Genomic DNA, 15,375 nt, shown 5'->3' with positions numbered 1-15,375 from the left:
TCTTGGGTGGGAAGAATTGCCATTTGCCGGTACAGTGCGATGGCATAGGTGCATTCACTGAAAAGATGTGGTACAGTTTCTGCACTCGACCTACACATCATGCGTCGGTTAATACTTTGTCGGGTATTGCCTAGATTACCCATGATTAATTAGTTTCACATTTTGGTTCTTTGTTATCAAACTTGATTAGTTCATTCACTGTAATAAAGGCTTGCAAAGGAGGCAGCAAATTGTTGAATTCATATCGCTTGCATTTTGAGTTACTGCAAACAAATTTGGACCGTCCGACTTGTATGGGCACAAATATTATAGAGATGGCTGACTCAAGACCGGACGGTCAAGATTCTAATCTCAAGATCAGAATTAATGCAGAGGATTGAATCTAAAACAAGCTATGAAAATAATTGCGGTAGAGATGGCTGACTTTTGATCATTTTGTTTTTTTACTGATCTATTAAAAACAATTCACAAGACTACTTACAAATTCACAATTCGGTAAATATCACTTTCTTGTAGACTGAATCATACCAACAATTTACTAAAATTCACAAATTATATATTTGTGAGAAAGTCGACTTTCTCTTGTGGGTTTTTATTTTTATCGTTTCACATGTGGAAGCAACGAACCATTCAACAAGATTTTTTTTTTAAAGATTGGCGACAACTGTCCCAACAACTAACAATTATATTGATAAAAAAAAGTTTATTAGAAAAACCTAACCAGCGACACATCAATGTGTCCTGTTAATTAGATTAATTATATTTAATAAAAGGCATATGTAAAAGCACACAATAAACCCTCGCTCTTCAACAAGAATTATTAACAATTTTGTTGAAAATTAAAATGGACGGTAGTATTTACCGTTGGTTTTTTTTTTAATTAAAATCATAATGAAAGCAAAAGATTGCCTGAACGCTATAAAGTGGATGGAATTAATTAATATTTGATCATTGGCCCGTGGTCCATATTACTCGTATTAATCTAGGGACGTGATATGAGTACCCACACTCTCATTCCTCCATTATCCTCTCAATTTTATTTGTTCAATCTTATCCACATTTCTCATGATCTATAAGGAATTTTGAGAATCTAAAACCACGAACGTCTTCTACGCAATTTTATCTTTCAAATAAGATCCATGATGACATACTTTCGAGCTCGTCATCACACAAGTATTTATACCTCGTCATTTAAGTATTTATACCTAGTATTTTTCATATATGACACTGCTGACATTTAAAAATATTAATATCAAGTATTACAAGTATTTATACCTATGTGGTCAACTATTTTTGTTAGAGAAATGTTGATGCAGGGACGATTAGAAAAATGTGATGCGGAGATGCGAGGTCCACGATTAGGGATAAAATACTTACAAGTATAGGTATAAATACTTGCACGATGAGGTATAAATACTTGTGTAACGATGAATCCGAAAGTACATCATTATGGATCTCATTTGAAATATAAAATTGCGTAGAATATGTTCATGGTTTTAGATTCGCAAAATTCCTCATAGAACGTGAGAAATGTGGAAGATATTGAAAATAAAAAACTCACCTCTAAAAACGTGTATGATTTTTCTCCTATGTAGTTTGAGTGGTCTCTCTATATAGTCATATCAAGTTAAACATGTAAGTATTAATATCTTAATTTGCAAGTATTAATTTATTATCTTCCAAGTATTTATACCCATGAATTTAATTAAACTTGGAAGATCACAGTGTTGTGAATAAATTTAATTAAACTAGTTAGTTAAGTTAGTTTATGGGAAGTTAAAATATGTTTAAGAGATGGAGGTACAATGCGGGTACTGGAGTGTGGGGATTGAAATAATTATTCATTAATCTAACATATTAATGAATTTAAAAAAAAAAAAGGTATAATCTTAAAACATAATAAATTAATTAACTAATTTTAAATGAAATTTTCACATGCATGCTATGTATCTTTGCATGAATCTTAATTATCTGATAATATATATAGAGCTTCACTACTGCTTGAGGTCAACAATTCAATTAATATTCAATTAGTATTGGAACCCTCCTCATGTACAATTAATAAACACTACATTATTGGATGGATATGAATATGGTGCATATATGTGTTCTAAAGAGCCTCGAACTGCAGTAATGGTGCATCCATCCATTGATAGAAACTAGATAAATTAATTAGTAGCTAGACTACTTGATCATTTATTATTGGGTATGAATATGATGAACGAAAGAACAAGAAACTTAGTGCAAGTAATACGTACCTTGTATAGTACTGGGGCGGCAATGATATTAACCCAACTTGTTCTTCTCCTGATCCAGTTCAAAATCACTGATTCTACGAGCACCATCGCTCTGCCCGGGTGCCAAGAGAGCTGTGGTGGAATTTTCATCCCTTACCCTTTCGGCATTAGGAAAGGCGATGATACTACGCATTGCTACCTATCTGAAGAATTCAAAGATCATTGCAACAGAGGCTCTTATAAATTAAGACGGTTCTTCTCAGTCTGTCCCTACTCCGTGGCCTTTGGTGTTTGACTGGGTCGTAGGAAACACGACATTCAACCTCGCACTGAAAAACAAGTCCTCCTATGCATGCAGAAGCAATCACAGTAACTGCGTGACAGTCAGTGGCAGTGGTTATCTCTGCAACTGCTCTCATGGTTACGAAGGCAATCCTTACCTTCATGGAGGCTGCCAAGGTCTTTTATATATATATATTTTTTTTTACTCTTTTGCTGTGGCTGCCATGTCAACTTCCCAGCATATCAAAAAAAAAAAAAAAAAATCCGAGAATTAAGAAATATATATATATGTTGCAGTAATATGTAGGCTTATAGATATTGCGGTATATTCATGTAGATATTGACGAATGTGCCAACAAAAATTCATGCTCCAAGTCAGGAAAGTGTCACAATTTTCAAGGAGGATATTGATGCTCTTGTCCTTTTGGCTGGCGTAGTAATCATAACGATATGAGAGAATGCCATCTCAACGGGGCACTACTTATAGGTATCTTATTACCTTAATTTTCTGGATAAATTACTTCCATGAAGTTGTGAATGTTTTTCAGGATATATAAATAAAAAATACAGCTCGATCACTGTAACTAAATATTGCCTACGTATATAGGCAGAAAAATCTTATCCTTCCAATTTTCATAAAAAGTCATTCACCCAGAGCCAAAACCATACCCAAACTGATTAACCCATACCTTGAACATGACGGTCTAAGAGTAGGTCCAAATGTAATTAAGAAAACATATATAAGTTCCATAGGATGTCTTCTCTTTTTGAAAACTAAAAAATAAATCATATATATAACTCCGTGTAACATTGACCAGAACTGAATTTATATTAATATACATGTATTTGAAGCAAATATCTGCAAATTTTTGTACAGGAATTAACTTAAAGCAATTTAATTTGCCCTATATATTGTAGGAACTGGTGCTAGTATTGTCGCTTTATTATTTATTGGGTTTGGAATATATGTGGTCCTAGAAAGAAGAAATCTTTCTAAATTAAAACAAAAGTACTTTCAACAACATGGAGGATGGATTTTGCTGGAGAAGATTAAATCAAACCAAGGGTTCGGTTTTACAATCTTCACGAAACAACAAGTAGAACAAGGAACAAGTAATTTTGACAGTGCAAATATTCTTGGACATGGAGGCCATGGCACTGTGTACAGAGGAACTCTAAGAGATCAAACAGTTGCCATTAAAAAGTGTAAGATAGTTGATGAGAGTAGGAAGAAAGAATTTGGAAAAGAGATGCTTATTCTCTCACAAATTAACCACAAAAATATTGTAAAAATCCTTGGTTGTTGTCTAGAGGTCGAGGTTCCTATGCTTGTATACGAGTTCATTCCAAATGGTACTCTATATGATACTATTCATTACAAAATGCAAGGATCACGCATTTCTCTTGCAACCCGCCTCAGAATTGCACACAAATCAGCAGAAGCACTTGCGTACTTGCACACTTCGGCATCTCCACCGATTTTTCACGGAGATGTGAAGTCTGCAAATATTCTCTTGGACCAAAATTACATGGCAAAGGTATCTGATTTTGGAGCCTCCATACTAGCTCCAACAGATGAGGTGCAATTTGTCACCATTGTGCAAGGAACGTGTGGGTACCTTGATCCAGAATACATGCAATCTTGCCAACTGACAGACAAGAGTGATGTGTATAGTTTCGGTGTGGTTCTTCTCGAGCTTCTAACCAGCAAGCCTGTAATTGATTTTGATGCACCAAAAGAGGAGAGGAGTCTTTCATCTCGCTTCCTCTCTGTTATGGAAGAGAACAAAATGTTAGAGCTTGTAGATGATGAAATTAAACATGAAGATGACATGGAATTAATTAGGGCGGTTGCTGAGTTGGCTAAGGAATGTCTAAGAATGACCTATGATGAAGGAAGTAGCCGAAGAGCTTCATCGAATCATCAAGCTTAAGCCGCATCCTTGGGTACAAGAGTACAATCCCAAACAATGACTCTGCTCAGTGAACAATCCCATCATGAGATAGAGATTGATCAGAACACTGAAGCTGATATGCTGGCACGAAGGGCACATTTTACTCAGTTGGAATTCACATGTGTCACTTACCCACTGGCACGAAGGGCACAATTTTCTTTTTGGGTCTGTCTTATTTTGCTATGGTATTATTTCTCTTTTTTGGTGGTCTCACTCATGTAACTTTGCTCTGGGATATTTGTTTTCTTTTGCACTTTACTTTGTGTAAGATAGGTACTGGTTTTTGGTTTCTTTGTTTTATTTTGCAATTTACTCCTTCTAAGATGGGTACTGGATTTGGGGTTTTTGTTACAGGTTTCGGGTACCCCCTGGTGTTTTTTCTGAGTTTTATTTTATGTGGTTTGTAATAAACGAAGGAAGGGGATATATGCAAAAGTGTGACTGGGGGTGTAGATAAATGTGAGACTGTTTTTGTTCTTTCTTGGTTGTCATAAGGATATGCAAATCTGATATTCAAATGTCAGACAGTTAGAGTTTTGAATTACGGGGTTTTTTGGGTACCCCTGCTGGTTTCTGGTTTGTTTTTCTATGATCTGTAATATGCATAGAAGGAAGAGGTTATATGCAAAAATATGACTGGTGGGGGGCAATGCAAATGTGAGACTGCGTTTGTTTGGTTCTTAGATATCACTCCCAGTCTGGTTCGTTGCGATTCTCACTGGTATAAGCTCAGGCAATTTTAATCTCTGTCAAAATGTGCATGCTCCAGTTCACAGATTGCGGTATCACATTGCAAGCTTACATAGGGCCTATCTAGATTTGTTAATTATCTTTTTTTTTGAAAGGCTTGGTAGTAGCTACCAAGTATAGATTTGTTAATTATCAGACCGCTTTGTTTCTAGCTGATAGTTGGTTATGCAACATGCACACTGCATTGCAAATATGCAATTCTGTATTTATTCTTTGTTTTGTAAGGTAAAATATCATTTCCTCTTTATCAATTAAGAAAGCCATATAATCATATATCCTCACACAAAAAAAAAAAAAAAAAATGAATCATTGTAAACTGGAGATAAAAGGAATCATTGTTAATTGGATCATCAGTTGCTTGGGTTGAGTAATAGAGACAACAAATCGAGCCTCTTGTGATTCAAGTTGCTGGTATTAGACATACTTGGTGGAGTTGATATCTTAAAAGGTCTCAAAATTTCACATCAGAAGAAACATAGCCAGCCTCCCGCCGCTCAAATATTCAAGGTTAAAAAACCAATTTCAGCATTATTTATTTTATTTATATGTTTGTTTAGTTTTGATCTTTAATTCCAACAGAGCATTTGTGAGACCTTTGTTGTATAATAGCAAAGCAATTTACCATCGTGCACACATTGCACTTTTATTTTATTTTTCTTGTACAAGAGAGAATAGCGGTATATGTTTTTGTTCTCTTTTCTTAAGTCTTTTTTTTATTTGTCAAAAAAGGGTAATGTTTCAGATGGACATGAGGGATACTTTATATTTTGAGAATTTTTCAGAGGTTTCAGATTTACATGAGGGATCCTAGTGGGCACATATGAATTATCTTTCACTAACAAAGATAAAAGGAGCGTAGTTTAAGACAACAACCTACCAGAACAATATAAGCATTCTTTATGCGTAGTTTAATTGAACAATCAACAATACATAATTTTAACATTTCATTTCTCTACTTCCATTTATAATTAATTTTTTTTTTGTCTATTATAAATTAAACAATAAAAGTATCACAGTGATGAGATACCTTAATGATTTTCAAGATGTCAAAATTTAGTGTATATGGGAAACTATTAAGGTGAAATTAAGAAATAATTATTTGAAACGTTGAGATGATCTTTGTTGGCTGGTGAGTCAGGAACAAAAATTCTCGCAATGAACCAGATTATTTTCCTTTCATTTAATTAAAACAAATCATTAAGTTCATTCATTTTTAAAATACTAATGTAAAATGAATTGTGACAATTGAAAATTATGTCATGGGAACTTCCTCGATGAAGTATAGCTGCGCATATTTTTACTAAAGGAAAAACATTTTATTTAGAGAAATAAACAAACTTAAGAACAACTTGATTTACCTTTACATTCACAGTAGGCCTATAGCTTGATTTTTGTTAGGCCAGGAAAGCCCAAATCAAATGATGTGATGGGCTTAGATTAGAACCTCGTATTAAAACGATAGGTTTCACCCTTGGACGCTGTCTATTTGTTGTCTCGTAGAACACCACTTTAAATAAAAATTGGATCCCCCTTACAGGTAAAAAGTGGGTGGCTTTCCATGGAACCTGTTTATGTAGTGTAGTGTATTAATGGTCAGGCGGGTACGGGTACCCCGAGTATACCCGGGCACGGGTACGGGTACGTCTCGGGTACGGGTATGACGGGTACTAGGGTATACGGGTACGGATATGTCGGATATATTTTTCAAAAATCATACCCTACCCGTCCTATACCCGTACCCGTGTACCCTTGACGGGTAGGGCGGTCCGGGTACGGGTAGGGCGGGTACGGATATTTTTTTTTTTTTGCTGTTTTTTTTCTGGTTTTTTTGTTTTCGTTTTTTTTTCTGTTTTTTTTCCTTTTTTTTTTTTTTTACTTTAAAACAATAAAATATAAATATAAATTAAAAAACTGAAATTAAAAAACAGAAATTAAAACATAATTTTAAAAACAGAAATTACAAAACAGAAATTACAAAACAGAAATTAAAAACATAATTTTAAAAACAGAAATAAAAACAGAATTTTAAAAACAGAAATTAAAAAACAGAAATTAAAACACAGAAATTAAAAAATAGAAATTAAAAAACAAAAATAAAAACAAAAATTAAAAAACAAAAATAAAAATAGAATTTTAAAAACAAAAATTAAAAAACAGAGTTTTAAAAACTAAATTGAATTTGGGAGGGAAATTTGAATTTGGGGTTTGAATTATTGGGTCGAGTATAAGGGTACGGGTACGGGTAAGGGTAGACAGGTACCCGGGTAGGGTAAAGTCGGGTACAGGTAAGGTCGGGTACGGGTATGGTCGGGTAGGGTATGGTCGGGTATTTGTCCAAAAAAACCGGTCCGGTCCGTTTTTTGCCCGTACCCGAGTACCCGACCCATACCCGGGCTCGGGCACGGGCGGGTAGAGTAGGGTATACCCTTAACGGGTATAATTAATACTCTAATGTAGTGTAATCGCTCTCCGGATCTCAGCTCATACAATAGATAATTAGTACGATATAAAAATAGATATATTTGGGACAGTTATATAAGACGTGGAGTAGCCCAATTTTTTTTTAATTACCAGTTACCATCCGTTAAATTCGAATTAAACAAACACCACTCATTCAGTCATATTTAAATTCCTATTACTCATGCATATTCAGTCGGTACACTAAATTGGAATGGTTGCAGACTGAGAATGTGCACCAATTTAATGCGTCAACTGAGTATGCACACCAACATTTTTTTATTGTCTTTTACAATTCATTCCTACAAAAAATTCATATTACTATTATAGTGATGTCGTCATGCTATTGTTAGTCGTTTGGAACTTTGCCGAAATTTTTATTAATAGGAAATTAACTAATTAAATATCAATAATGAAGAATGAATTTGAATTCTTTTCGAGATATAGGAAAAACGTGATAGTTTATAACGTCCTCTGGACATTATAGACTATTACGGCCTGAAACAGTGCTAGTTCCTGACCAAAACAGTGCTAGTTCATATCAAAACAGGGTCTCTTCTTGACAGTAACAGAGGCCGAAACAGACTGTTTCTAGCTGTGATAGCCTGTAACATCCAAAGAATGTTATAAACTATCATGTTTTTTCTATATCTTGAAAGAAACTCATATCCATTTTTCATTATCGATATTTATTTAAATAATTTCCTATTAATACAAATTTCGGTCGAACTTTGGGCTCAAATGGCGAAATTCATTCCAAACAACCAGTGTCTTTCTTTCTTATTTTATATTATTTTAACAAAAGTAACCTTGAAGAACATGAAAAGAAGATAGAATATCATTTGAACAACAAAATATATGATAAAATAAGAAAAAACACAAGCATTGAGATGTACTTTTATTCACCACCATTTGAAAATGATGCGCCTCCTTCAGTATACGCATCACTTACTCAGTCGGCACACCAATTTCGTGCACTATTTTAGTTTGCACATCAACTCAATTTTGTGTGCATACTGAATATGTGTGGGTGATAACAATTATAATATAACTGAATGAGTGGTGTTTGTTTAATTCGAATTTATTAGAGTGCTAACTAAAAAAAATTGGTTGAGTAGCTAATCGTCTCTTCAGAGACATCTGATAAAATTGGAAGGATGGCACGCACAAATTGATAAATTGTCTAAATTTTTTTTTTCTCATTTCTACTTTTTACTACAATTTGTTGCATTTCCAGCTATATTCAATATTTTCGATCTAACCCGTTGGGCGATCTGTTTTTTTCACTATGATCATCTCTTTTCTAATTTTTTTTTAGCTCGATCTTGTTCGTCTCATTGTGAGATGGCATTCAAGATAGTATCTTTTTGATCAGTACAGTTGTTAGTTGCTACCTTTAATTATTTATTTTTTTAAATAAGATTGGGGTCAAGCCCCTAATTTACCGTGGTACTCAGAGCATCTACATCCCTAAAACTCAAAAGGATTTCTAAATAACGGTTAACTACTTTTTAAAAATTATAGTCTTTAAAGTTTCTAACTCTTACATTCTTGAAACTCATTTTAGAGTTTCTATTAAACCACGTAAACAACAAATTAAAAAAGAGAAATAATTTGAGCCAATCATTTGGCCAACATAGAGTTTATAAACAGTTTCTTAATAAGAAACTTTCCTGCATAGTTTCTAAATAAGAAACTCTCTCACATTTCTAAAACTGAATTAGAAACTGTCTCTCAGTACTCTACACGAGCGAATAAGCGAATATCGCCCCTTCCGATTTGGGGTGTAGCCGAAGAAAAAAAAAAAAAACAGGCCCACTGTGAAAATTGACCGAATTTATCCTTTTGTTGCTTCTTGCTGTTCTTCTCTTTCGTTTTGCCTCCAAAAAGCAAACGAATGTCTTCCCGTGATATCTCAAAGCAATCAGGTCATCTTAATTCTAAGTACAAGTATTTACTGTGCAACCCTTCTCGTGAGGTAAGCATCTCAACATACTATTGCTGCCTATTGAGCACTAAGCCCTAGATTTTACTTAACGGAAATCCAATCATAAAACAACAAGTAGTATAAAAACTAAATATGCTCATAATTATTATAATAACATGGTTGTCTACTGAATTTTCACTATCTCATTTTTTGAATGTTTTCAAGACCAAACTTTATATTAATTAGCAACAGTAGTGTAATGGAAAAATACTTTGTAGTTTAATGGGGTACTGAGCAATAATAACCATCTTAATAATTGCACTTGATTCAACTTGTTTACTCGTTTTTTGAATCTGCTCCATTGTATTTGGGTTGATTATTTTAGGAAGCATCTGGATGATTTACTCGATCAAGTCAAACTGCAATCGAGAAGCACAAGAGTATAATCGGAGTTACAATCCATAGAGGTGGATAAATCAAATACTGGTACATGAAGGAGAAATTTTAGAGACCAATCTACATAAATTGAGTTAAAGGAGTTTAATTATCTTTTCTTTATTTTAAAATATTTTCAGTTTTCTTTTACATTTTCTAAATCTGACTCAAATGTCTGAGTCTCTTTTTCTTCAAGTTTGTAAACAGGTTTATTTCGAAATCTTAAATTATATTTGGGCAATCAATATGAGGCCAATATATATTAGATTATCAACTTCAGTAACATAACACCACTATGATCTTTGCTCTTATAAGGTAATAAGGTACAGGTGAGTTTCTTTTAAACATGAAGATATACATCCTTTCAAATGAGATCAGATCCTAATTGTGAAATGTAATTACATCGCATTAATGCAGTTGCAAGCTGTCTGATTTTGATCAGTATAAACTATAAACCTCTTTTGAGTTCAAGCACAACATACTGTGCAATCAGGATCTTAGAGATGGTGTTTTTTGTAACAAACATATAAGATCATTTTTTCTTGTTTCTTTTTTCAAAAAACAGACTACAAATGCTTCACCACTTCACCAGTGATCTCACATATCCAAGAAACAAGCCCCCATGTGGACGTATTTCAATGAAAACACACCCTTTGATTTAAATTCAGTAAATTGCCTGAAGCAATGCCTAACATTTATTTTCAACTAGGTTCTAGCCTAATTGTTCAGCATATTGCCTGAAGCAACGATCTTTTCTCTTATAAGGTCCAGGTGGGTTCCTTTAGTCCTATATAGTATATACATCCTTTCAAACTGAGATTGGATCCTAATTTTCAAGTTACAAAAAAAAAAAACACAGAGATAGGATCCTAATATGCAATTACATCGCATTACTACAGTTGCAAGCTGTCTGATTTTACTCAGTATAGACTGCTGAGTTCAAGCACAACCTACCACACAATCGAGATCAAATTTTCTTGTTTCTTTGTTAAAAAAAAAAAAAAAAAAGTTACAGATTCTAAACCACTTCACCAGTGATCTCAAATATCCAAGAAACAATTTCCCATATGGATATATTTAAATGAAAACACTCTTGAATTGAACTTCAGCAAATTGCATGAATCAATGTCTAACATTTATTTTCAACTAGGTTCTAGCCTAATTAGGCCTGTTTTAATTAAAGCCAACAGCTCAGAATAGAAGCTTTGGCATCCAACAGCAATAGAAAAAACTGAGAAATTAAAGAGGGTCGAGAACCCAACTACAAAGTCTAAAATACTAATCCACAAATCATGATCACTAGGGTTCTGATGAAATCTACAAAGCAACAACTATACTACAAACAATCAAATTATTTTTCAGAGATGGACACAGCACACTGTCCCAGCCTTGCTCTCTTGCTCTCTTTCTCATCATCAGATGTCTGAGATAAACATCAATGTCAAAAATCATAATAAGATCCGGAAATCATAGCAACAGGGAAACTTTAGAGAGAATAAAAAAAGTGAGAGATGAGTAGACTTACAAGGTAAGGGATAGAGTAAGGGACAAGAACCCGTTTCGACGATCCATCAGCTAATCTTTTGCAAGGCCAGTCTGTTCTAGCTGCGGCAAACTCGTTGAGTACCTATATTACATTATAGTCATCAAATAGGAACTAAAGCATAGTTCAAACACACCCCTAAAAAACTGAATATACAAAAAATGCCCTGAAAAATGACAAGTTAAATGGAGCAATTAAGAAACAAAGAAAACTAATACATGTTACACCTCTTTTCTAATCATAAAATGAAAATATGAACTTCAAATTTCTGTTTTAAGTGGAGCAAAAAAGGAGACAAAAAGAAGAGGGTTAGATAAAATCTCCATGTTTACCGGGGGGGGTATTCAGGTGCGGATCTACATATATTCCTGGGGTGCTTAGCCACCCCATGATTTTAAAATTGGTATTCATGTATGAAATTTAATTGAATTTTCGTATTTGTATAGTTCTACTACCCTCATAAAATGATAAATGTGTATTTGTAGCCTAGTGGTTAGAGTTCCACTCAGTGGTCATGGAGACTTAGAGTTCAAATCACAGTGACCACAGATTGTGCATTTTATGTTTTAGCCCCCCATTCCCCCCCCCCCCCCCCCCCCCCCCCCCAATTCAAATTTTCTAGTTCCGCCTCTCGGTGGGGTACCTACCATATATCATATTTTATTGAAAGGGCAAGCAGAAAAGGTAAAAGCAACTGTCTTAGGATTAAAAAGTAATACCTGATTTCTAATTGCTCCAATCAGCATGTCTTCACAGCCAGAAGCATGCACTTCTAACAAACTGGGGCACTGGAGAAGCAGCCTCTCTGGAAACAAAATACAGATGGAGGGTATTTTAGTAAATGCAACATCATTTGATGGTACTTTTAACCACGAGAGTAAGAGTAAGTGACCTGGATGGAGGTTAGTACAGGAGTTAAGATTTAGGTCTTCAAGCTCTGGACAATTTACATACAAACCCTATAAACAACAGAAAAACACAACATCAATAATTTTTGCTAAGGAGTATATATGTCATGCAAGTTTCACATTTTGTTCCTAAAATTCATTTATGGATTTTTATTATAGAATCAGATGTTATCTTACTTCCAAAGCAGAGCAGCCCCAAAGACTGAGTTTTCTCAAATTAGGATGCTCTATGATCAGCTTTTGGTACGACTTCTTTTTCATGGGGCTTAATTTCTGACATTTCCTAAGCCCGTCGGTTTCTCCGATACATTGTACCTTCTTTTCATTGGTTTGAGGATTACCAAAACATATACTCATTCCACAGTCCAGCAATTCAAGACAAGGTAGAGTAGCAGCAAGCTGGACTCCACCTAAAATTTAGAAAAATATTTTAAAGCGCCATACAAAAGATGTACACAACTGAAGTACATGGCTTATTCAAGTTTGCTAAAAAGAAATCAGTACAATAAGGATCTCGGGCATCAAAATTTTCAAGGCTTTGCAAATTAGACATGAAAATTTTTTCCTAAAGAACCCTCATTTGGGTGCATAGCTGAGGTTTTATTTTGAACTGCATTCAATTTGTTCACATAAGACCAAGTTCTATAGTGACTGCATGAATACTTTCTATAACAATACAGTAAGTGAGATCTTTACTTGAGGTAATATTTGGGCAAAGGGCGAGGAGAAGTTTGGAAAGGGTGTGGGGATAAGCTTTGCATATCATTCCAATTCCACAATCAGTAATGCTGGATCTGAAAATAAAGGGAAAAAAACAGTTTAAGTCATCTTAACTTTACATAGAAATTATAATATATTCATTAGTAATAAGGACAGGCAGGTATATATTGTCTTATACTGGCATTAAAACTGACTGAACCTTTTGCATTACCTTGGTTTCCTATGCCTTTTGTTCGCTATTTTCCATCTATTTCTTTGGAATTCCATCATTTCTAATTCCTGATTGATTTATAGGCTATTAAAAAGGAATAGTACCCGCTCAAATCAAGTAGGTCCAAGCTCAAGTAAGATTGAACAATGGAAGCAACTGCTGCATCAGTTATCCTTGAGCCTAGAAGCAATGACAACATGTGCAAGAACCTGACAAATAATGAAGATTTCATGGGGTTAATTACATAAACGAAAATTGAATTAGCCAGTAACATTTATGGGTAATGCACCTATACAAGCCTGATGGTAATACTCAGATAGGATAATGCATGATATACACAGTTATGTATACAAGAACGATTACCCCTATGTTGTATGTAAAAATTGCATCTAACAGATACAATAAATAAGTTTATTTCTAAAGAGGCCTTATTGCCAAGTTCCACCTGACAAAAAGTTCAATGGCTACCCAAAACCCCAAACCTGGCCGACACAATACCTTAATAAACCTGAGATCCTCAACAGCCCAAACCCAAAATACAGGTAGATATACGTATTGATAGAAATATTATTATCTCTGTCATACAGGTATATATAAGTATTAGTATCTATTCACTAAACTACCTTTTTTATTTAATTAGTATAAATTTATTGAAGTACCTTAGGTCAGCACTTGCCAAAGCAAGCACAGCATCATTGCATAGCCAGGTTGAGGCCACGTGCAAATTCCTTAGTCTAGGGCATGTTCGACCCAAATTTTCCATTAATGCAGGAAGATCAGTTGAGTCATTCCCTTCTCGGGTGAAATCCAGAGATAGCTCGGTCATGTTGGGGCAGTTAAACACCTAAAGGAAATTAATAGCATTTTATTAATACAACAACAAACCAAGTAGGCTTTGCATAATTTGCCCAATATGCTTCCTCAAGATGTGATTGCATTAAAATAGTGAGCAGTTTGTCATTTGAAGAAATAAAATTGAACTTGTAGCATACTTATGTTGATTCGAGGGTCAAAAATCCTCCGTTGTGCACATAGAAGTGAAGTACTAATGTTTTACAGGGATTGCAATAATAAATAGGAACAATTTCCCGGATGACCCTACTAAAACTAAAGAACATCACACTTTCACCAACATAACAATACAATTATAAATGGAACAGTTAAATACATCAGTATTCTACAAAACTGAGTGTGAAAGGGGAGGTGGAAGATGTACCGATTTGGAAAGGCAGGAGAGATCAGAGAGCCATAGTGTAGAAAGGCTTGTTGAAGAGAGATTTAAATATTCAAGGTTACTGCAACCTTCAATCTTCAAAACTGAGAGGCAGCGCATCTCAGACACAAAACGACAAAATCCAACACTGCAAATTAAGTTCAAGATAGAACAAAATTAGCCTAGTTGAGAAATAAATTGATGGAGTTATTTTGCAACTAATTTTTGCCTTAACTGTCAAGAGTCCTATGCTAACTACAAATTTATCCTTTTACTTAAGACAATTATTTCGGTTAAAAATCTGTTTTGGTTCATCAAAAGAGTGAAAGATCTATTTCGATTAGTTACTTACCCATTTATCTTATTGACAGAACCAGCAGCTAGGCTAATCTCTAGAGCTTCTAATTTGGGGCAAAAGAATGCAATGCAACCTAGCATCGTAGAATTCACATCACTGCAGTAACCGAGAAAAATGTACTAGTCAGATCAGATTGTTAAGTAAATTTTAACTGAATATCCAAAAGGAGGTTCAAATCATGTAATAGCAATTTTACTTCATCTGTTGATTATACTTTTTGGGTAGTTTAATTTTTACTGTTTGTCATTAGCATGTGTCAAAAACTAAATATGGAAAAATCAGAAATAAAAACACAAAAGATAAAGAGTAAGATGATGTTAAATACTGAGAAGCCCAGATCAGATAATCCATCTTTTGGATTATACCTGATTTTTGTACT

At 34.3% G+C, this 15,375-nt stretch overlaps 2 protein-coding genes across 5 annotated transcripts in view; one reads left to right on the top strand and one right to left on the bottom strand.

The window, feature by feature from the left end:
- FBL17 (RNI-like superfamily protein) overlaps window positions 1-15,375 on the bottom strand; it is a 55,912-nt gene that overhangs the window by 38,845 nt on the left and 1,692 nt on the right. Inside the window, exons 2-11 of one of the 4 annotated variants that reach the window (XR_013508392.1) lie at window positions 14,991-15,092; window positions 14,642-14,786; window positions 14,085-14,269; window positions 13,530-13,634; window positions 13,191-13,288; window positions 12,672-12,904; window positions 12,479-12,545; window positions 12,306-12,391; window positions 11,569-11,648; window positions 11,107-11,466 (exon numbers count right to left, since the gene is read on the bottom strand). Coding sequence is in view for 2 of the 4 variants with exons in the window: in XM_078293716.1 (XP_078149842.1) it covers window positions 11,395-11,466; window positions 11,569-11,670; window positions 12,306-12,391; window positions 12,479-12,545; window positions 12,672-12,904; window positions 13,191-13,288; window positions 13,530-13,634; window positions 14,085-14,269; window positions 14,642-14,786; window positions 14,991-15,092 (1,195 nt within the window). In the remaining 2 variants the exon portion in view is untranslated. Of the gene's footprint in view, window positions 1-11,106; window positions 11,467-11,568; window positions 11,671-12,305; window positions 12,392-12,478; window positions 12,546-12,671; window positions 12,905-13,190; window positions 13,289-13,529; window positions 13,635-14,084; window positions 14,270-14,641; window positions 14,787-14,990; window positions 15,093-15,375 lie in introns of those variants that run through there. The other 3 variants (XM_078293716.1, XR_013508391.1, XM_078293715.1) reach the window with 3 other exon arrangements.
- LOC144545215 (wall-associated receptor kinase 3-like) lies at window positions 2,564-4,461 on the top strand. Its single transcript, XM_078293803.1, has 3 exons — window positions 2,564-2,696; window positions 2,857-3,006; window positions 3,438-4,461. Exons 2-3 carry the CDS (start codon window positions 2,970-2,972, stop codon window positions 4,451-4,453), a joined length of 1,053 nt encoding a protein of 350 aa, XP_078149929.1. The 5' UTR covers window positions 2,564-2,696; window positions 2,857-2,969; the 3' UTR covers window positions 4,454-4,461.

The sequence above is a fragment of the Carex rostrata genome, chromosome 27 (genome assembly GCF_964058835.1).
Source record: "Carex rostrata chromosome 27, lpCarRost1.2, whole genome shotgun sequence".
Taxonomy (NCBI): domain Eukaryota; kingdom Viridiplantae; phylum Streptophyta; class Magnoliopsida; order Poales; family Cyperaceae; genus Carex; species Carex rostrata.
Note: the sequence above shows the minus strand (reverse complement) of the source record. Positions and strands in the feature narration are given on the sequence as shown.

Excerpts from the sequence above, each read along its gene's own strand:
- LOC144545215 (XM_078293803.1), top strand. The coding sequence starts at position 2,970 with ATGAGAGAATGCCATCTCAACGGGGCACTACTTATAG. Across the intron at positions 3,007-3,437 it reads CAACGGGGCACTACTTATAG|GAACTGGTGCTAGTATTGTC; the intron begins GTATCTTATTAC and ends TATATATTGTAG.